The 24,598-nt window shown below is 37.3% G+C and overlaps 1 protein-coding gene across 2 annotated transcripts in view; it reads right to left on the bottom strand.

Annotated features, from left to right (window-relative positions):
• Window positions 1-5,920: 5,920 nt before the first annotated feature.
• insyn1 (inhibitory synaptic factor 1) overlaps window positions 5,921-24,598 on the bottom strand; it is a 49,765-nt gene continuing 31,087 nt past the window's right edge. For both annotated transcript variants that reach the window (XM_069190619.1, XM_015343619.2), the window contains one exon: window positions 5,921-7,180. In XM_069190619.1, the coding sequence (XP_069046720.1) occupies window positions 6,449-7,180 (732 nt within the window). In that variant the 3' untranslated portion in view covers window positions 5,921-6,448. The remainder of the gene's footprint in view (window positions 7,181-24,598) is intronic.

Raw genomic sequence — 24,598 nt, 5'->3', positions numbered from 1 at the left:
ACTTATTCAGTTAATCACTAAACTCAGAAAGATCCATGTTCTTCTTATTAAATATTAAGCTGACATATGTCAGCTGATTGGGCCATATCATGTGCATACAAATGTTCTCCAACCAACATGGTTCTGACATTGTGAAAACCTTTTTTTCTAGGTTAGGGATTTCTAATCAGGATCTTAGGGGCCCACAAACCAGATGGATTTTGCTGCAGCACATCCAATTGTTACAAATCTGAACCCTTAATTTACTTAATAACTGATTTATTTGAACTGCTATTAGTTCCTAAGCATGTTTGAGGTAGCTTCTTTACTATTGCATTTCATAGGTAAAATAAAATCCCAGACATCCATCAGTTTCCAGCTGCTTCATCGAATTCAGGGTTGCAGTTTACCCAGAGCCTATACCGGATAGCAATGGGCGCAAGGTGGGACACACCCTGGATAGGACACAAGTCCATCACAGTGTGCACACAGACATGCACACACTCACACTAGAGCCAGCTTTCCCAGACACCAATTAACCCACCAGTACAGTGTGTCCTTGGACCATGGAAATCCCAAACATTTGGGTAGAAAAGAAAATCTTGCAAATATTCTCATCAACCAACATGTTAGTGTAATTAAGGCTTCAATTAAGATAATTAAGCTTTGCTGTAATGAGAAGCAGCAAGTGTGGTGTTGCAGGATCAGGATTGTGAACCCTTGTTCTTGGTGGCAGCTCCTGTGCACAAATTTAGAATTAACAGTTCTAGAAATAACAATTAACTTGTTGAGTAATTTAGAGAGTTTATGATTCCCATTCATTACTTGTCAATACCCTCCTGCACAGCTAATAATCTGACTTTTGGAATAACATTGAGAGACCTATACAAAATCTAATGGTATACCCTAGATTCAACCCTATGAGCTCGTAACTTATAAATACTTCCTTTACATAACCCAACTTCCTATTTATTTTTATCATAAAACCTTTTAGAATCTATTTTTATTTGCTTATAAAAAATGTGTTATACTATTTTTTTTGTAAATTGTTATGTGAAAAAATTGCAAAAGCAAAATCCAGTCACTATTAAATAATGGATGTGGAAACATACATTAATTGGTTTGCAGCTGAATAATGTTTGTACTGAATATGTGTGGTCTACCACAAACAGTATGTTGGACAGCTTTATTCATTTTTCCCAAATACATTGTTGGATTTTTTGTCAGTAGGATTGCACACAAATATGTGACAAGAGCTCTTCTCATAAAAAATCCCATTTCATTCCTCAGAATTGCTTATCAAGGCAAACTCGTTTTAATCTCATCATTAATTATGGAGCACAGACTTTCTAAATAAATGTAGTACTTAAAATACATATCCAACTAAGTTTGTAACCCTGTGAAAAGTCTCCTTAATGTGAAGCTGCAGAAGATCTGTGCAAACATGTACATTAGCAAATACAAGGTCATGGTATTCTTGCATAAATGTACACCATAAAATGTCTTGAAATTGATGGAGAAATAATGTTTTGCTTTCCCAGTCTTTCTCTTCAAAGACAGTTGGTTTATCAGACGAGGCATAGTGCATTATTTGGGTTGGAACCATTGTCAATCCCTGTCACTGAGCTCTGTGTGTCCAATGCCTGTGCTAAATGTAATTGTTGTAGCAAATTACATTTTTTAGAGTAATGTGTGTTCTGTGATTCATTCTTCCAAAAATTATCCGGCCTTTCTTATTACAGAAGAAATGTATTTCCTACCTCAGGAAGAATATTAGTGTTGACCAGAATATTAATAGGAGATTTGTCACTTGAAATGAAACACAAAAATAAACAAGAACAGCTGACGTCTGGACTGGAGCTGGCCAGATGCTGGTAAATGCCTTTACATCTTTGCTTCGGCGTATACAAGACGAGGGGCTTTGGAGCACAATTTATTTGAAATGAATTAAATTCCATTCTTCTGTAATGGGGGGTCAACATAATGGATTGTTTCTATAATACAGTGGTCAGTGGTGGGTGCAATGTGATTGGACTGCGGGACTGGGATTTAAAAGGTCAATTGACCACAGCAGAAAAAAATTGCCTTTTTTCTGTCTGAATGAGTAGAGTCATGCAGCAGAGACAGGACTGCTCCTTTGAAGATTTTCAAAGGATTGTAATGCATTGTTTTTTTTTACCCCTGAACTCTGTGCCATATGAATTGTTAGTCCTTTACATTAATTTTGTTTCTTAGCTTTCCTTTTCAAAACAGAAGTCCATTAGTATACTGGGACATACATGCCTTGTATATTTGGTTGCAAATGGTGCTTAAAAAGCTTTATTGCCACTATGTGTGCAGTTCAATGTGTTTGTGAGGAGTGGAAAAACTGTTCTACTTCAACAACTTAAGAGTCCAGCAGAATTTAAGCTGTTCTCATTGTCTATTATGATTATGAACTGCAGCATTTGTAAAACATTTAACAAAATCTTTTCCTGATATTCATTCAGCCCAATTTTTTAAATACTGATTTTAATTTTTACTACGAACACATGATGAGGAAGGGTACATACTGTACAGTGCCTAGAAGATGTCTGTGAACTCTCAAAGTCTCCTATATGTTATACATGAAACAATTATACTTCATAAAAGTTTTAATAGAAGATAAAGATACCCTGATTAAACTTATATCTTGATTATTTAATTAAAAAAGCAAGCCAAAAGTAAATATCTTTGTGTATAAGCATATGATTCCTTAGATTCTGTAACTGGTGAACATCCTTAAACAGCAATGACTCCAATTAGTTGTTTCCTGAAATTTTGTTTTTCTTAAACCTTTTGGAAACTCTTTCTATATTTCTTCTCAAAGTATTCTCTAATTATTATTTTTTTTGCTTCACATACCATTGTGTCTTAAACAATATTGAATAGGTATAAGCCCTTTTAGTTACAGTACTTAAGAAACCAAACCCTTTTGCTCAGCACTGTAGCTCTTCTTGCATATCCATTAGAGATATTCACCTGTAATAAACTACAGGTCTCACATCATATAACAGAAAAGTTAGCCCCAAATTAAGAAACACAGTGTTTCTCACTGAAGTTATTGCAAGACTACATACTGTATGACAGCCAAGTCACATGAGTCATTATTTTGCTCTGAGTTAAGCAGACCTGGACAACTTATCCTATCTTATCTTATCATCCATGATAGTGAAATTGTCATTTCTGCAGCACCTCTTGGAGAATCATGATCACATTCAGGTAGCAGCATAACCCAGGGTCACTTTTTATGTTTACAACTATCTCAAAGGTCTTTATTATATGCTTAAAAATAGTTAATATACAATTTACAACATTCACAAATCATTTGCTACACATCAGTTTTATAGAATTTTAATACGATTGATTATTTTTTATTAAAAGTCACAAAAAGTATCATAATATTTGTAGGTTTTTTATCTATACTGCTATGTCTTCATTTATACCTGTAGTATATTTATAAAGTGTGTTAAGAGTTTGACTAATTGTATAGACTTTGTTCTGTGAAACCAATGTGAATGTGCAGTAGGTGCTCTTCACATGCACTAAAGAAGCAAAATATCACTTGTTTTTATGTTTGAAACTCATCCAAGTTTTTAAAGTGCATTGTGCAGTTATGTTATGTTGAGAGCTGAGCTTATTTTAGGACTGCAAAATCCTTTGAGTCTATCAGAAAATTGATAAACTAGACATTAACCCATAGTTTTACTTTGTCCTGAATTTATTTATTTTTGTTTTTAAATTAGAAACAAGCTCACGGAGTTCAATTTTCTGCTATTGGTGTGGAAATGCCCTATCTCATAGTAATCTAAACTAATTGGCAGTTTGCATCATAGGAAAACTAGTCTCACAGGTTTCAGGATGTACTGTATATCTTAAAAATACATATGTGTGCACTGGTAAATACAGACCTGTTTTTTATTTTGAATAATATATACATTTATAACACCTGAGATTATTTTTAGCTTAATTTGAAAGGATAAAACCCATTTTTTTCAATACTACCATATAAACTTGAACAAAAGAACTAAAGTAGATTTAGACTGTGCTCTGATCATAAACTATGCCCTGACCTAGTTTTTAAACAGGGCACATGATCTTTAGATTTTTCCAGGACACTATACTCTGAAAAGCTAGTCTCATCCTGAGTGATGCTCTACCCGGCCTTGTCTTCCAACTGCTCAATTTATGGACCTTTGACTATCAATAAAACCACACAATTGGCTTTTTTACATTCCTTGCCAAAGCTCCTTTTCACACATAGTGTACATAGTATCTAATATCAGAAAGTGACAAGTAATTCTTTAATTTAAAAAAAACATTAAGGACATTGTAGAAAATAAATGACAAGCAGGTGAACCAATTATCAGTATACTAGTCCATAATGGCAATCAATCAAGTCAATGAATGATTACCACTAGGAAATATCTAACAAAACTATGAAACTATGGGATTTACTTTTCTGATGCATTAAGAATTTGTTTTATAGACACAGAAAAAAATAAATGAAGATGGTTATTTTTTAATATTAAAATACAAAACTCATAAACCTCTATTTTATTCAGCTTCTAGCTTATTAGGTGGAATAAGCTGTACTGTATTTTACTATCATTTAACAGTATATTATCCCAGGAAATTGTAGCAATAAACATTTGTTTCATTTCTTAAATTAAAACATAAAGTACCAAATGCTTACCTTCATATTCTTGGGTCCGTATCAGCTCAGCACTGTACCCTCTTATCCTATTTAAAAAATTGATTAGAACCCATACCAGTAGTTTTATTTCCATGACAAATGTTTAAAGGAATTAGTCCACTTATGCTGGTCCTGCAAGAGAATTGTTCTTGACAAACATTTGAATGCACAGCAATTTCTTTTGAAAACAAACTTTTTATGTATTTATTCAACCAATATTAAATCTTGGGGAAAAAAAAACCTTGTTTTCTGTGGCTTGAAATCAGTTTTAGTTCTGTTTTTCAAGGGTACACACCAAAGCTCAGTAGCATATTTGGACCAAGATGTTTGGGGGGCATTTAATAGAACATCTTCTTGTGAGGGTAGCTTTGTCATGAGTCAGCAGTGATCTGAGGATGTTATTGCAATGATTTATCCAAGTGTATACAGGATTAATTAAGAACAATCTGTCTCTAGGTGGTGCTTTCTCTCTGTTTGCCCTTCGGCAGGCATTCCATTTCCATTAATGTATTGTTTTTTCCACAGTCTAAATATAGAAAGCCCTGACTGAGTGGATGTGTTAATGGGCTTCAAGATGAGTGTGCTGTGCATACGTGGAGAGACCCCTTGAAACCTTTTCACCACCTAAATTGATGACCGTAGTGTTCTTACTGTATACTGTGCAATTGAATTGAGTTGAGCTCCCTACAAATGGGAAGCTGGAAACCTTGCTTTGTTTATGAGCACTCTGCCTTAAGTTGCATCACCTCTAACAACCTTGCCTCTTCAGAGATATGCTACTGAGAAACATTGGCAGAAACAAAAATAATGTATGCAAGTAAGTTGCCAAGATAAAATATCTGTAAGAAATGTGTTAGTCTCTGCAGGACAAGGTATGATAAGAAGGAACCCTTTACTGACACCATTAAAGAATTAAGGGAAGTTAAACCATAAGGTCACCCTTGCCCCTTTGAAGTACAGAACAGAATCCTTCACATAATTTTTATTTAAAGTACACCCTGTCAGACTTTGTTTCAAGGGGAAAAAAACTACTGAATGGGGGGGGGGGGGGGGGTTTGAATATAAAAGTTGTTTTGCCATCAGTTGTGGGATTATTAGTGACATCTAAATATGAATCCATTATAAATATATATTTATAAAATAGGTGTTATAGAGATCATCAGAGAGTGCATTAAGAATAAAAAGAAAACATATCAATATGTTCCCAAATTAAACAGACAACCAAGATATAGGATCCTAAAATAGGATAAGAGATATTAAAAATTACATTATTGCACAGATCCATTAGAATTTACAGATGAGATTATATGAATTTCCCCCCATTCTTAAAGGGGGTAGGCATTAAAAGAACCTTATATTGAAGTATATTTACATTCCTAGATAAAAATCTAGATCCCACTACATCAGCCTACACACAGCAATTATTTCCTACAGACATATACTGGAAGGAGGTGAAAAGAGTTTACTGTGTATTTGCCTAAATGGCACATAGTATTTTGCCTCAGCAAAATGAGCTTTGTCTGACACCTCCACCCACCTTGATTTTAGCACTGTTTTAAGAACTGCTCTTTGCTTTCAGTAAAATATTGTAACAGTAATCTTTATTTCCCTGAGCCTCAGAATGATGTTAGGTAGTCAAGCAAATTTCTCATATAATATTTATTTATTTTTGTTGGTGTATTAATCTATTTATCTATGTATTTTATTTTTAAATAGTACACAGTCCTTTTTTCTTTTCTTTTTTGGATGGTTTTTCTAGTTCTGGTCCTTTGTTTTCTGTTTTGCTGGGACATAGGGCAGTACTGTTTGGGTGCTTTTGTCTGCGACAGTCTGTGTGCTGCTGTTTCGTAGCACTTTTTTCCGGGAGCTAGGGTTGAGACCTTTTTTCTCAGCTGCTGATACTCCTGATGATGCCCCTCCTCCCCCAGTTGAGGAAGAGGCGTGACAGTTGTAGAGAGTCTGGCCAGAGGAAGGGGGAGTTGGTGAGGCTGTTGGTGGGCTAGGCTCACTGTCCGTCTCTGGTGTCGGCCCGCTTTCTATCTCTTCCTCCTCATCATCGTCATCATCACAGCAAAGAGCGTGGTAGAGGATTTTATCACTGAAGCGTACCCTCTCCCTCGTCCCTGGTGTTCGAGAGTTCTTGTGACTATGTATGGAACTGACTGCCTCTTCACTTGAGGAATCTGGTGTAACTATCACAGGCCCATTGGGAATGATTCCTCCATTCATCTGAGCATAGGACGCCTGTTCAGAGCTACCTAGCTCCTCCGCTGGCTTCTCAGTAGTAGTTGGGGAAGGAGTCTCCAGGAAGCTGCAGAATTCCCAGCTGTCAGAGAGCACATCTGGGTTCAGGAAATCCAGACGGCCAAAAGCATCTCCCAGCCCCCTCTCACTGCTTGATGTGCTGCTCATGGTTGCCACAGTCCAGTCATCAGGTTCGAGGTCGAAATCAAAGTCTGATGTCAACTTGTCTATCTGCCCCACCACCTAAGAGACAGAAGAGTAAACACTGAGACTGAGGCCAAGACTGTTGAATCAACAGCTGCAATAAGATTGAAGGGGAAATCATAACTCTTTCCTTTATTAAAAATGAAACTTTGTGCATTCAAGTTTCATTTCACATTTCACCAGAGTCCACTAGCTGCAGCCATTGTTCCTGATGGCAGGCATGCTGGCTTCATCAATAAAATAACCTATTTGTCATGGACTGTCAGATCAGGCTTGTGGGTGGTCTAGTGGGCTCCAAAGGTATTGTATTAGTCATTTTGTTTTCACTAGTGGTATTATGTAGCCAGATGCTTACATGTGAATCATTGTATGTTGCAAACTATATTTCACACAATGGTTGGTGTTATTATTTTTGACATACAATATGTTTTGAAAAAAAACGATAAAAACTAAAAATGAGTAGTGGAAGTATAAGGACCTATTCCAATTAAAGGCTAGGAAATGACCAAATACACAGCATCTTGTACCTCCAGCAACCTTATTTACTGTATCTCTTGCAGTAAATGCCCAGCCATCTACATTGGAGAAACAGGAAGGAGACTCGGAGACCGCTTCAGAGAACACGTCAGGGCTGTGAAGATTAAAGATCTCTCCAAGCCCATTGTTTCTCATTTCACCTCTGACGGCCACGACCACACTAATCTCTCCGTCTGTGTTCTCAAAGACGGTTTTCCGAACTCATACATCAGAAAGACCACCGAAACTAAAATTATTCTGCAGTTAGGATCACACATTCTCCCTTCCCTTAACGACAGATTACTGTTCTTTTAAATTTTCTCCATTCATTGGAAGTTTCATTTCACACCTCTCTGCACCCATTCTGACTTCACACCTCTTGATTGGCCTCTCTTTCTGTCCCCTGCTCCCGCCTCTCACTCCTCCTCTCTCCCAACCTTTGTTCTCCCGCTACTTTACCTTTGTCTACTGCCCTGTCTCTCTCACACCTGAAGAAGGCTCCACGGCCGAAACGTTGTGTTCTCTTTCTTCTTTTTTTCAGCATGGAATAAACCTATTACTTGTTCCTTTGCAGCCTACGCATGCTGACGCAGCTACCCACCTGAACTACTACCAAATACACAGCATGTCTATGTTGTATCATATTGTAATGAGGTGATGAACTCTTCCTCATTTGTTGCTAGAAGTGAGAAAATAACATATTTATAAAAATACAGCTTTATTATAGAATTATTATCATAGAATTGAAATGAAAACCTGTACCTTCATCTAAGCCTGAAAAAATAATATATTTTTCCTCTGAATGCTTTAGTTTTTATACTTGTGCAGTTTGCATATACAAAAAAATAAGAACTTTTCGAGGTTTTATCAAGAATTTCTTTTTTATTAGTAACTTCATAAAGGTCAGAGAGCTAAAGGTCAGCTTTAAGAGTAAGGATTAAATCATAATCTTGTAATATGAAATGAAAGAATGTTAATGAATATGTACATTCTGTATCTTTTGAATGTCAGATAGTGTTATTGTTGTATAAAAGCATGACCACTAGAGCTGATATATTATCATTGATTTATAAATAATGCTCCCTACCATTGTCACGATCGTCATCCCTCCTCTTAACGGCGCTCCGACCCTTCTGTATTTTAGTTGATTACGTGCACCACTATTTTGCCTATTATTATTTAAGCCTGGTGTACCCTCTATTCCTGGCTCAGCAATTGAAGATGGACGCCTTGAAGCCTGCATACAAGTGGATTCAGGAGAGACCTGACGGCATAGGCTTCAAAACGGCATCCTGGCTGTCACGGACTTCCAAAGGGACTAACCGTGGGGAGCAGGAGAGCGGAAAAAGACCCATATGCGTAACAGCGAGACAGGAAAAAGGCCCGGGCTCATTAGTGCAAAGAGTTCAGGAATGCCGTATAGAAACCTATGCCCTCAGGGAGCGGACGTGGGGCGCCCTGGTGCTAGGCGGGTCTCAGGACATCCGAACGTCAATGCTGAGCGAGGACAGAGTGCAAGACCCGGAAATACATAGCCCAAGGGAAAGAGAGGGACCGGAAGGACAGCAGACCGGAAACTAGGGACAGGACAGAGAAGGAGCGCCCTCTGGCTGCAGAGGGCGTGACACTGGCCATCTGAGTCTGGGGCTCAGAGCGCCTTGCCTCATTACCCTGTTTTTAACTCCTTGTTCCTGTTCCGGATCTTGGTTCTCAGATGGTTCTCCCGGTACCTTGACCCTGGACTGCACCCTGGATTTCACCCTTGGACCTTTTGGACTTGTTTGCCTGCGCCACTCCCCCTAGCACCGGATCACCATTGTCATGCCCTTCTGATCCTCATCGTGTTTTCCCTGTTGTCCTTCTCCGCTTACTTCCGGATTATACCGTCTGCATAGGGTCCTAAACTACGCTTCAGGGAGCCTGGACCAGCTCCCGTTACACCCATCTTTACCAGGTTATGAGCATTGCCTGGTTGCAAAATATTTTTTGGATTCCACCCACCTCCTTACTACACCCCATCATCAACTAACATTTTAGTACACATTTTACATTCTCCTGATGAGATGTGTTTGTGTTTTTAAGCCTTCTGTTGTCTCAAGTCTCGTGAGAGAATTCAAATGAAGCATCAGGGATTAAATCCAGACTCATTCTTCCAGCACATCACCAGTAAAAGAACATTTAAATAAGAATCTCAGAAATCCCAGAGACTACAGTAGAGATAAAAACAGCAGATGTTCTGATTGATTATGCAGGGGCTTTCTAGCAGAGAGAAATACTCTACCTCACACTGCCTTCATATTGTCTCTGAAAGGCTTCACCATACACCAATTTATTAACAAGACACAGATCTCTAAAAACTATACTGTACATATATCTACCAGATCAGACAGTAAAATACACAAATAAAGAAAGGTTAGAAATGGCATACAATTCATAAAACAGTATTTTCTCTTTTTTTGTTATTATTTGCATTTGATTAGATATAGTGGCATGGCTCTTGAATAGGCTTTTAGTTGTTTTAGGGATAACAGCCATGAGGCAGTAGACTGGGCAGTTAGAGCTCATTGCACTTAAAAATGGTGTTAGTATTTTTAAAGTATCACATTTTAAAATTATAATTTACAATATCATGTATTAAAATATACAGATGAACTATGCCCATTAAACTAATTAAGGTAATTATTTTTCAGAAAGTGATTGACTTAAACTGTGTTGGAATATACAGGTAAATTGTGTAACAGGTAGCATTCTATGTAAAAATACTGTCCAGTAGATGGCTCTGTTATCTGAGTGGTGTAGCCTGTTAAAACCTGTATGCTTTCAAATGGTCACAATAGTTATATCTGCTTGTGATAAGAGTTTGTTTTTATGGCTTGTGTTAATCCATTGGTGGTACTGTAATACATAGGTTCGACACTGCATTTTATCAAATCTTATATAAAGATTTCCCACATATTTTCTATATTCCCTACATGACTAATTGAGGATACCTGTGTCATACTGTAATTGTGTATTGTGATCGTGGTTGTACTGTAGAAAAGATTAAGATTAAGGAGATACTTTACATACCGAATTGTCAGGAATTTTCACCAACTGTTTGTGCTACCTTTTAATACACTGTTTAAGCATACTCACACACAACAGACTTACACAGCTATGAAAATGACCATAATCAGATAAATTAAACATTTTTGTAGGGGTTGGGCCTACTTGGAGAAAGTCTTCCAAAGATACATAGTGACACCTTGAATTTTCAGCCAACCTTCTTGATGCAAAAACACAAACATTTTTTTAACTTATTCAGAAAATTATTCTTTTTTTAATTTTCAATTTTGTTTGTGCACTTTCAGCTAAATGTTTTTTTCAGTTACAGTAATTAGTGTCACTATCTACAATCAAATGTATATGGTGGCACTAATTACTGTCTTACAGAATCACATGAAAGGGATGAGGAATTTTATTCTAAGCATCTTTTAGTAGAAAAGTGTTATTTCTTGTGGGTGTATTACTTGGCAAACAATGATTCATAGAAAATCACATTCAAATAATTAAGGCTATGCTTTGAATTTAGGCTGAGAGAAACATATTGGAGACTCGCAAAAAATTAAAGGTCATATAAAATCACATTTTGTTTTATAACACTTGTGATTTTAGTAGAATATGCATTTATAAGTAGCTTTACGGGAAATTCTTTATGAAACACTTAATTTAATCATAGGGTTAGGAAATTGTTTTTTCAGTTAAATGCATAGTAGTCATTTGAATAACAAAATTTTCCAAAATACACCTGTAATCAAACCTTTAATAATAATGTGTCTCATAAAACATTAAAAAGTAAGTAAATTTAATTAAGATGTTTTTTATACAAACATTTCAGCAGAAAGTCCTTCTTTTTTAAAAGGACTCATTTGAGTTATTTTTAGTATCAAACCATAGTTGTTGAAGTTGCATAAACCCCATTCATTTTAATATAATCTTGTAAATGCATCAAGAAGCTATCTAAACAGAATTGATATAAAACACAAAGAATAATAATTTGTTTCAATAATCATTTGTTGCATATTTATATTAAATGGGAACGGGAACACAGTCTGATAGCAAAGCTGTATAGGATAATGTGAAATTCTGAATTATAATGTCTTTTTCATAACTCTGATATACTGTACAGTATAACTGTCTGCTGCATATTTGGTATCTTAGAAAACTACACAATTCAAACTATACATTTTCTTGTTACAGACTATCCATCAAAGTCTACAGCTTTTTGCAGTCAAGTGGAGATGGTCCATCACATCATTCACCCATGACAGTCAAAAAACAGGGGAAAAGAAACCAGAAACTACGAAATTCTGCAGGAAAAAAAAAAAGAATAACGCAAGCTGTTTTGCAGTACACATAATTTAATACACTATCCTTATGGTCATGCTGGCTTCTTTTGAAGTGATTAGTCTGGTAAAGAATTGCATCTGGGGACTGGATTTGTTAATTTGGGAGTGAATTGAACTCTCGGTGCACGATTATAAGCATGAAGAAAAGTGGTTGTGAGTGTAGCCTAGAGGTGCAATCAATACTCTGTTTAAGCCATGTGAAAACAGTATTTGTGATGGTGAAGCATTATATTGCATATCCACTTCAACAGTTTCTCCCCTAAGCTTCCCCAACATTTTACTAATGTTAAACAATAAATAATTTTAACACTTACCCAGCAGGAAGGATATTTGTGAAATGTGTACTGACCTGTGAAATATCAACACTCAATATTTTGTTATCATGGTTATATTTATGAATAACAAAGTGAATTTGAAAGTTTAATCTGATCTCTATATAGGTCACTATAAAATAATCACATCTGTAAATATTCGTTTTAAGCCCAAGTTGACATTAGAGCAGTGTTTACCTTCTGGCTGAATATATATGCTAATGCTTAAACACTTCTCGATCAAAAAAGTAGAATTTAAACAAAAAAGTAAGCTACTGTAGGTGGGTGTCAGAAATAAATTCTTTTTTTGAATTATATTATGACATTGAAAATTGTCATTCCTATTTTAACCAAATACTGTACATTTGAATGTTCAAGTGTGTATTGGAAGCATAGTCCTGCAGTATCCTGTTAATGTCATAGGCCTTCAGTGATTATTTTACTAGAAATTCATAAAACATTGCAAGTGGTTCCAAAAATATATTACTTGAGTACTGGCATAATCAGACAAGATCCTATAAGTACATTTTAGAACAACATGTTGAAAGTTTGTTTAGGCATAACTAAAAAAAAACAGTTACCACCATTATACAATTTATTATCAGATCAACACATGACAATTAACGAGTTGGGACTTCTGGGCGTCCTTCCATATGAATCTAATACCCGCATGTACTCAATTCTAAACTAAAAGTTTAGAACTAAAAGTTTGCAAATGTCTACCGCATTTAGCTAATGCACATTTTCCTCTCGTCTTAACTGAGTGCTCTTCCAGTCAATTTACTTCTCTTTGGGTATCTTTGTGGGGTAGTATGTATCATCCCAATGCTTGCATCAAATCCCTGCAAAATGGATTAGTCATTTTAATCTTCAAGAGTTTTTCATTTGAAAGTAATTTTCATCTATTTTGTAAGAGGGTGATTTCACTTCTCATTTACCTTCATGTCAGAACACTTTTGGTCTAATTTTCCACCCTATCAAAAAAGGTCATCATAAAGATATTTTATAGCTTTTTTGATTAAGCAGATCTCCATGTCTTCCTGGTGTGATAGAGTACACAGTTATAAAAAATTACAAATGTGATTTTGCATTCCAAAGCTGAACCATTTTCCACGCATCTGTGGAATTGTGGGAAAGATTTTTGCTTTAGGCTGCAAACTTAGGTTTGTGCTGATATGCTGGATGTGTATTAAATGCAACCACCATTTACCCAGTTTCACAGATTTCACATCCTTTAAATGTGGCTTTTTCAACTAAGTTATAGGAAATCTATGTTTATTAGTATAATTAAGAAAATAAAAGTGATGTCTAAACTGACAAAGCAGCTTGCATGGAAGAATTTAATTCACACTGTGTATTCTGTGTATTCAATGGTGTTTCTAATTGCTGCAATTCCTTGCTTTTGAGATGAAGAACCTATTAATGTTAATAGCAACAGACAATTAAAATGATATAAAATATTCATCTATAATACTAGGACATTTTGCTCATTATAAATGACCAAGTAAATCACAGGAATTTGTAGTACAATCACTCATTGCACTAAAATATTTCAGTGTTACTGTAATCATTCCCCACACCCACACAGACACAAATGCATACACTCACAAAAGGACTATTTTATATTCTTTGTTAGTAATTGCTATGCTTGTTTGCATAGATTCAAACATGAGCAATAAGTATTAAAATGAGTAAATCCTGAGTGTAGAAGAAAAAACATTACATTTTAAGAAGATGCAGACTGCTAAAAGATTTTATTATTGTGAAGACTCTACAAAAATGGATAATTGCTACATTAGGATTACTATTATTATTGTGTATTAATATATTAATTATAATAATATTTACCTTCTTGCTCATGATACCTGTATTCTGTATTATGTACATAATACAGAACAAGATTACCCATAATCTTGACTGTTCTTCCTTTTCCATTTAGCATGGCTTTGTACTTAATATGTAATTTGTCAAGTTAGGAGGCATATCAGTCAAGAAATTGCTTAACTGATCTGATTATAAGCACCATTGACTCAGTATGTAATAATCTTGAACCAAAATAGAGCGGGGCATAACTGCTGCGCAATAGTCTTACTTGAACATGAACTTAAATTTATGTCAATTTGAGCCAGAACACATTTTTTGGATCCACAGATACAAAACTGTTTCCAGACAAATCCCATTTAGATTAATGACAATACACTCTGGGTACAACATAGATTGTGTCACAGGGTCATCTTATAGCATGACCAAAGAAACTCCCATAGAGTTTCCCAAAGACTGAAAAAGACTGAATCTTTAAGTCTGAATTTACTGACATACAGTATAATGTCAATCAATCTTTGTTTTACTGGAGCGATTTAAGTTAAGACCAAATTCTTATGTTCAGTTATGAACTGGTCATCAGGCTTTAGTCTGTACCATATGGTCTACAAATACAATTTAACAAAAGTCAGAAACATAAATCAATAAGGATTTTATCCTGCTTTTGAAAAAGCCTATTTAAAACATTTTTTGTAGCTTTTTCTTTTGCTGTAACATGTTTCAGGCAAGCTGCAAAGAATTATGACCAATATCCAAAGAGCCTTTAGGTTTAGTGAATCTTAATAGGTCATATTATCCTATATTGTAAACTGAAGTACAGTGCTGTAGCTGTTATGAGTTATTAGGGACTTAATCAATGCAGTGACCTGCAAATTAATAAGTACCGATGAGAAATATGTCTTTTGTGAAAAGGGGGCCAAGCAAAGATTGAATAAAGGCCACTGTGGTGTGAATCGAAAGGAGCACAAGTCCTAAATCGTTTTGCTGAGTGGTACAAAATATGAAGTTCCCAAGAGTGTACTTTGAAACCTTTCTACAAATGACATCCCCACACTCAAAGATGGGAAGGACAGATGTCTGAATAAAAGTGTAAATCAAACAATAAAGGTTGGTTTAAAAATCCTCACACCCTGGGTTAATCTTAGGTTCAGCAGTTCAATCAAACTCTAAGGAGGAGATGATTTGAAAAGTGTCATGATTGTAGTCCCTCCTCCTTAAGGGCACTCCGGCTCTTTCACTTTGGACCTAAGTTTGTGCACCTGCCCCTTGTTCCAGTCTCCTTCCCATCCCCCTTAAAAGCCAGACACTCAGTCAGTTTAGGGCTCTGCATCTGATTCCCATATCGTGCAAGTCCAGGACCTGTAATCGCCTGGCTCCGTTATGTTTTTAAGTTTCCGTTCCTATTCCCCTTGCCGGTTCCGACCCGGTTCCTGTTTTTAACCTGTCTGTTCTCGGATGGACTGCCCGGCTTTGGACTTTCCCTGTCTGGATTACTACTGGATTGTTTACCTTGGCCACACCTCCCCCGAACACTAGCGCACTTTGGACACGCCCCCCTGTATTCATTCCCGATTCCTGCATGACTTTTTCCTAGTGTTTCCTCACTCCACTCCAGATTGTGTTGTCCGCATTGGGTCTAGAAAGAACTGTTCCGTTACAAAAAGTGAACTTGGAGCAATTCACCTGGTTGAGGAAAACAACAAATCATCCATAAGGACAAGGCTGTTGGAAACCCATCAACATCCCTTTAATGAGAGATTAGACAGTGAGAACTGCAAGGATGAAGGTGGGGTGTTGAAAGGGGTACGAAAATAAAACATGCAAGTGAGTCAGCAAGAAGCATAATATTTATATGTAGGTAACAAGAAATGGGCAAGGCTATTTTTTTACTTTCTCCCAAACATCTATTCACATCTCCGTTCATTGTCAAGTCAAATTTGAAGGTTTTTGTGTAACTCTCCTCCATGTTTATTTGTCAAGTTTCTGCTTAAGATACTAAAGGTTTCAGTAAACATATCACTGTCCCTGTTTTACAATTGAATACCATAAATTTAATTCTAACTTAGAATTTATCTAATTTTACTCCCGCTTACCATTGGCTGAAATATTTTTCACTAGAGGTCATAGGTTTCCTTAGGATAATTGTATTAATAAACCTTATGTAGACTTGACACCTGAAGAAGGCTCCACAGCCGAAAAGTTGTGTTTTCTTTCTTCCCTTTTCAGCATGGAATAAATCTATTACTAGTTCCTTTGCAGCCTACGCATGCTGACGCAGCTACCCATCTGAACTACTTATGTAGACTTAGTTTTTCTTAGTTTATTGGGACTAATTCCTTCAACAGAAATCTGTGAGAATCTGTGCAACTTTATGTGGTATCCATTAATTTATTTAGTGTAGGAAAGCCATATGGCAAGGAAAGAGGGACTTAATCAGACAGCAACAAGCACTCCACTGCAAATTACTTGCAATGCAATTTAAAACACTGATAATCTATCAGAATAAGCCAAAGGCAAGATCAATAATTCAGCAGGTAACAATGGCAAGGTTATTTTCTTAGTAATGTTCTTAGTAATGTAGCTTCAAATACCTTTTTTGTTAAAAATCTCATTATAAACCACACCTTTGCAGTCAACAACATGTAGATAAATTTAAATTAATGATTAGGAAATGCAATTTGAGTAAAATAAATGTAAAAGACAAAAATATAACTGCTCATTCAAATCCCAAATTGAAATGGAGTGCAAATGTATACATATACAATATGTGTGTTCAGTTCAGTTTGTTATATGCAATATTGCAAGTGCAATGAAAAGCTTATTTGGATGTGTGCTCCTATACAGAGACAACCAAAAACATAAACACAGAAGAGCAGCAGGAACAACAACCAGTTAAATAACATATACTGTAACTTAAAAAAAGTCAGTCAAGCAGTGTGAAAAGAAAAAAATGCATCAGTGTTTGCCAGTGGTAGGGGTAGAGTTCAGTTATCTGACAGCTTGTGGGAAGAAGCTGTCTCTGAATCTGGACATTTGTGCCTTTATGCTCCTGTAACACTTACCAGAGGGAAAGGGGGGAGGGGGGGAGAAACCAGAATGATTGTTGTCCTTAGCAACACTTCCAGCCTTCCCGAGACAGCAATTTGTAAAAATGTCCACAATACAGGGGAGCTATACTCCAATGATGGACTGGGCTGACCTGATCACCCCTTCTAACACCATCCAGTCAGACAACGAGCTGCTGCCAAACCACACTGTAATACCACATGTGAGCACACTCTCAACAGTGCACATGTAAAATGTGATAAGGACAGTTGAAGACAGACCACATTTATTCAACTCTCTGAGGAAGTAAAGGTGCTGGTGTGCCTTCTTTGTAGCTCCAGTTACAGGCTGGGACCACATTAAATCTTTAGTAATGAAGGTGTCCAGGAACTTGAAACTGCTTACCCTGCTAACTATAGCCGCCCCATTGATGTGAATAGTTGTGTTTTCAAAAGTCGATGACCAGCTCTTTGGTTTTGCTGACCCTGCACTCTGACCCCAAGCTTCTCTCCCTGTCTGTGTGTCTGGGTCTCATGGAGAGCAAGCTGGGGTATGCAAAAAGACAAATTCCTAATGCAAGAAATTGTAAAGGGTGATAAAGATATGTTACGTTAGGTGTCAGGATCAGCCAGGTCTCGGTCAGACAGAGAATACAGCAATCCTTGATGTCCTGCTCAAGGCTTAACCTGCCCCTTAGCTCATCCAACTTGTTTCACTATTGCTTGAAGTCCTCCCCATCTACCATGCTTCCGCGTCCTTCGCGTTCACCACAGGTGGGGGGTCCGTATGCAGAGGCACCCAAGATAGTTGATTTAAATTCAAATAAGATACTGTATATCTGTGTTTAAGTCAATTTTAATCCAATGTCCAAGAGCACTTGTCAACTGTTAATAATTGCTAAAAAGACAGACTAGGTACAAAGAGCCCGCAACACGAAACAGACAAGGATATATCCGGTGCCATGTTTCATGGTTAACGAATATTTACACTGAAATTCATGTGCATGAAGCAATATTAAAAACATCCAATCCCCCAATCCTTACTTGCTGTGATGGTGAAACCTGTAGATCTGCTCTGCATTACTGTACAGTACCTCACCATTGCTTACCCCCTATTCATCTGAACACACCCTTTATTAAAATAAAACACAATAGGAAGTAAAGGAACAAGTACATCCCATGCTTAAAAGATAAAAAAAGAAATAATGTTTCGGCTGTGGAGCCTTCTTCGGGTGTCAATAACCACTACCTACCTACTTGAACTACTTCACCATAGGAAGTGCTAAATGGGCATTAGAAAAGTGAGAATCTGTTGAAGGTAGGAAAAACTTTTCTTTATTGAGATAGTTTTTTTAGTAGAGGTTTATGGGAGAAAATCACTCCAGCATATGTTGCAGCAGTTAATCATCTGTTGATTCATGGCGATATTTTAGATTTTTTCATACTTCTCTCTTCTGAAACATATTTTATTGTGCAGTGTCTCAGGTTTGTGCTGTCAAGTCAAGTTACAAAATTGAGCTTATGTACATATCTCATTTTCTGATTTAGGAAATGAGTCTGTAACCGATCTTTGTTATTTCTTTCCATATTTATGCAAGCCAGTGTGCTTCATACAGAACTGGAGGATTGTAAATGGATTGGAAGATCTATATGGAGACCCTTTGTGATGGTAACAAGATGGAGATCATCAGAGAGACTGCAACACTACATTCATGTAGAGTTGAGTTTAACAGTGATCTCTGGGGAACAGAGAGCAATTAATCTACCATCTTACCTCAACTTTATAATTCCAGGAAACAGAATTTAATCAGCCCAGGATAAATTATAGTACATTTTCACAGAATGCATTAGGGTGGCATGTGTCTCAAAAGGTTACTCATTTTCACAAAAGGGTTGTACATTCGAAATGCTCCTTGTGTTCAGATCTACTATTAACTCAAGGCATTTTGTAGGTTGGAGAGAAATTTTCTTTTAAAATAACTGGCTCTGAAGGACAAACTAACTGGCCATCTTGGGATTTATGATCAATATTCTCCTGAAATCTTTAGATTTCCAAAGCATTCTGTATGCAGTAGTATTTTAGAAAACGTTATTTGGTTTTATATATATTATATATCTTATATATTCAAAATGTGTATACATTCAAAAGAAGCACACAACATTACATTATATTCAGTGCTTCCATCAATTAAAATAATAATATAAAAAGTGGCAAAGTGATAAGGTCACAATAGTTATTCCAGTCTTTTAATACATATACAGTATGATCTAGATACAGGTATTTAAAAAGGGAATAAATATGTTTCCCATAGGAAGGAAAAAAATAGTGAAGGCTCCATGCATTTTGAATGGAATATCATTTTGGTTTAAGTTGGTATCAGAGATGTAATGCTTTTATAAAAAAAAGACACCAATGATCTGTCATTACAAAACGGCAGACATTTGCTGATTTTCCTGGGTATTAACAATGCTGTCAAATTATATACTTATGTATCAAAAACTCTTTCAGGCAACATGTATTTCTTTTAAATAAAGAGGAAAATGGCCCTATTTTAACTGAGCACTGTTGCAACCTGCTAATCTATTTCTCATTGTTGGATTAATAGCAGGTTGTAATTGTTCATTTGTAAAATGAAAGGCAAATTACAATCGCTACATACAAAGAAAAAGCATCTGTCAGGTTTTAAAAAAAATTATTATGTAGTTCTGTTTAAGTGAAATAATTTCGGGAACGCTCAAATATAAAAGTGGCAGGAGCAAATTAATGTAACATATGTAGCTATTTTAAGCAATCTGAGAAATCCCTTGTGACTATCTTTTCAGTATTCATACTCTTACTGTACTGTACATTCACAGTGCATTGCTACTGATAATGGAAGTGGTACTGTACTTTACATCACGTTTTAGAAAATGCTTTCTATTACTTGGCATTTTATTTCACATAACCAAATACTTTGACTGAGCTACTTTTTCATTTCACTCTCATAGGAGTCACGCAGAATGTCAAGGAAGTAAGGGCAGTGATAACCTCTGACACCTATTGGCAAAGAGGGAGATTTTTGAGTTGATAAAGAAGTCTGTCTCAACTTTTTGTCTTAACTTGCAAGATGTTGTCTCTCCAACGTATTTGGATTGTGGGCAACCAAAACTAAAGTAAGACCTAAGAACTGAAAGAGTACAGCATTTAACCAAATAGTTCAAGCTGTGAAGATAACGTTTTGGGTGCAGGTTATGGATTTCCGGTCACTGATTTGAGACAAGGCTATTTACCGAAACCTGGCTTGACCCATCTATACTGGACTCTGCTATCCTCCCAGGAGGATTTTCTATCCACCGCCAGGACCTATACCTATGCACATTTTGCACATATTTTATTGTTTTTCACAGTGACTATGATCATATTTTGCACACACCTATGTATTTTTATTATTTATTTTATTTTATATTTATTTTGTATTACTGTACGTATTCTAATTTTTCGTCTATTCTGATGTCTGTTTTTTTGCTTGTCTTGGGCTGCACTGCTGTAACACATCCATTTCCTTTCAGGATCAATAAAGTCTTATCTATCATCTATCGACAGAACAATGGATTCGGGTAAAAACAAGGGCAGCGGGGTATGCTTCATGATAAACAACTCCTGGTGCACAGACGTGGAGATTATCATACCTCTTACCTTGAAAACCTGACACTAAAATGTCGCCCTCTCTATCTACCGAGGAAGTTCACGTCAGTAGTTCTCACTGTGGTGTATATTCCACCACAGGCAAATACAACAAGTGCACTGGATGAATGACACGGACACATGAGAACATGAGAATACACACTCTTCATCACAGCTGGTGGTTTCAACAGCACAAACTTAAAGAAAACAATGCCTCATCTGCATCAACATATCAACTACCCTACACGTGGAACAAACACGTAGGATAATGTTTACACTCCCTTCTGGGATTGTTACAAAGCCCTCCCCTGACCTCCTTTCAGCAAATCCAATTACACTTCGGACCTCAGAAAAGCCATCAAAATAGCTTAATACAACTATAGAGTTAAATTAGAGTCATATTATCACAGCTGCAACACCTGGAACATACAGTATGGAGTGGAATATGCACCATTGCAGACTACAAAGCGAAACTCAGCTATATCACATAACAGTCTGCCTTTCTTCCTGATGAGCTAAATTCATTCTATGCTTGGTTTGTGGTCAATAACATAGATCATATCCAGCGCGGATGTGTGTAACGTTTTTAAAAAGACTAATTTACACAAGGCTCCTGGCCCTAATGCTGTGCCTGGCCGTGTTTTGAAGGCATGTGCAGACCAGCTGGCAGATGTCTTCTTGGACATATTGAATCTTTCTCTTGCTCAGTCTATAGTTCCTTCCTGCTTTAAGAAAACCACCATAGTTCCTATTCCTAAGAAACCCAGAGTTAGTTGCCTGAATGACTGCTGCCCAGTTGCACTCACATCAGTTATCATGAAGTGCTTTGAGCGTTTGGTCAAAACATACATCACCTCTTAATTGCCTGACTCCCTGGATCCACTACAATTTGCATATTGCCAGAAGAGATCAACAGAGGATGCTATTGCCACTGCCTTCCATACTACCCTTTCACATGGCATTATGTGAGAATGCTGTTTGTTGATGTTACGACCCCATGGGTCTAGGGGTAAAGGGCAGTAACATTTATGATGGATTTGGATGCAGGTGGGTTTCTGGTGAGGGACTTAGGAAGTGTGACAATAAATTTGGTGCAAAAGTGACTTATTTTAAAAATCGAATAAGTGACTAATACGTACATAGGACAAAATAATACACAGGGATAAGAAACTTGAGCAGTGCCAAAGGAAAGAAAACAAACAAAATGGAGCTAGCTAATAAAGTGAGGGAAAGCTGACCTAACTACAAAACAAAAACCTGAAACACTCGGTCTTTGGCGTCTTCTAATGCCCTAGCTTAACCTTCACTAACTACCCAAAACCATACAAGACAAAAGCCACTCACCCGTCCTAAACTAGTGTTACAAATACAAAGACCAACTATGTGTGCACAATGTACCTGACAACCTTAACTAACCCTTTACACAAAAGTTCACTCAAATACACAAGTGAACCACGAATACTAATAAGGGAAAACGAGAGTAGACACAAGGAACAGGGTACAAGAGAGCACAGAGGTTGATATAACACGTTTGGGCAAGGTAATGGCAAAATAAAGGATAATACAAACAAACGAAAGCACAAGGAGGCGAACACAAACCAACAAAGCCAAAGCTATACAAAAAAACACACGAAGCAAAACAAACAAAAACAAAGAGAGAAGAAGCCGAAGCGAAACGAAGCAAAGCAAAATCGGAGCCGAGTTGAGCTAAACCAAAGTCGAGCGAGAAGGCCCCCTCATTCTGATAACCTCCATGTTAAATACTGAAGAAGATGAGTTCTGATTGGTAGAGAGTTGATTGAAGATGATGTCACAATGGCTATGATGGTGTAGTGATGGACCAATGTGGGGGGGTAGCTGAAACAGGAAGTGGAAAAACAAAATAAAACATACTGACACACACGGGGTCGAAACAGTCGATTACGGCTCAGCATTTAACACCAGGACCTTGGTAATTGGATCCAGGACATCCACAGGTGGTGAGGGTGGGCACTAACATATCCTCTACGCTGACTCTAAACACTGGAGTCCCCCAAGGCCTCTACTCCTTATTTACCCATGATTGTGTCGCCAGGCTTAACTCAAACTCCATCGTTAAGTTTCCAGACAATAAAACGGTCATTGGTCTGATCACAAATGGTGAGGAGTCTGCATACAGGGAAGAGGTTGAAACCCTGGCAGCATGATGCCAGGATAACAACATCTTTCTGACCATCAGTAAGACTAAGGAGATGATTGTGGATTATAGAAAACATCAGGGAGGAGGTCACACACCTATCTACATTAATGGGAATGCAGTGGAGGGAGTCAGCAGTTTTAAGTTCCTGGGAGTTAACATCACAGAGGACTTAACCCAGTCTCACCACACCAACATCGTGGTCAAAACAGCACGGCAGTGCCTAGTGTATTTCCGCAGGTTAGAGGCGTGCCATCACATATCCAGGCCAACTTCACCGGTGCACTATTGAGAGTATCCTGACTGGTTGCATCACTGCAAGGTATGGAAGCTGTTTTCTCTCCTACCGTCTGGTAAAAGGTAACAAAGCATTCAGTCAAAGACCAAAAGTCTACGGAACAGCTTCTACCTCCAGACAATAAGACTGTTAAAAAACACCTTCAGAAACCACACTAATGGTCTTTGTTAAATGGTCAGGTTCAAGTTCACGTTTATTTGTCATTCCAGCCATATATAAGTATACAGTGGCACGAAATATCGTTCCTCCTGGTCCACGGTGCAAATACAGACAGGACAGACAGGACACTGATATAGTGCAAATTACAAGGCAATACATAGTACAATATGCACAACACACTGGGGGGATTTAAACCTTGTTTCTGGAATCGGAGTGGGTGCAAGTAGATTCCAGGGTGTTGAGGAGCCTGACAGCCTGTGGGAAAAAGCTGGTATGGAGTCTGGTGGAGCTGGCCCGTACACTAAGAGTTTATGGGAGGGGTGGGAGGGGTCATCTACTATACTGGAGGCCCTGTGTATGCAGCGTTTGTGATAGGTGACAGAAATGGAGGGGAGGGAGGAAGGCTCCAATGATCTTGTCAGCTGTTTCCACAATTCGTTGCAGGGTCTTGCGGTCTGAAGCGTTGCAATTCCCAAACCAAACAGTGATCCAGCTGGTCAAGGTGCTCTCAATGGTGCTTCTGTAGAGAGTGGTTAGAATCGGCAGGGGAAGGTTTGCCCTCCTCGCCGCAGGAAATAGAGTCACTGCTGTGCTTTCTTGGCTAGGGAGGTGTTATTGAGGGACTGTGAGGTCATCTGTAATGTGCACTCCATGAAACTTGGTGCTTCTAACTGTCTCCACAGGGAAGCCGTTGATGTACAGTGTGGAGTGATCAGCGTGGGCTCTTCTGAAGTTCATGATTATCTCTTTTGTTTTGTTTACATTAAGAGATAGGTTGTTGTTTGTGCACCAGTCCACTAGTTGCTCCACCTCTTCTATGTATGGTGACACGGTCAGGTTACATGGTGAGGTGATCCAGGTCAGGTTACATGGACATACAGTTTTCTATTGTATTTGGCACACTGCATGTTGTACTATTTGGACATAATGTATTGCATACACCCTGGATATGTAGCAGTTCTATTTATATTGAGTCTTTTTTTAAATTTTTATTGCACTATTATTATGTAACTTGATTCTGTAACTTTAATTTTGTGATGTTTATTTTTATTTCCCTCTGTTGAGCTCACAGAAAAGACA

The sequence above is a fragment of the Lepisosteus oculatus genome, chromosome 5 (assembly GCF_040954835.1).
Source record: "Lepisosteus oculatus isolate fLepOcu1 chromosome 5, fLepOcu1.hap2, whole genome shotgun sequence".
Taxonomy (NCBI): Eukaryota; Metazoa; Chordata; class Actinopteri; order Semionotiformes; family Lepisosteidae; genus Lepisosteus; species Lepisosteus oculatus.
Note: the sequence above shows the minus strand (reverse complement) of the source record. Positions and strands in the feature narration are given on the sequence as shown.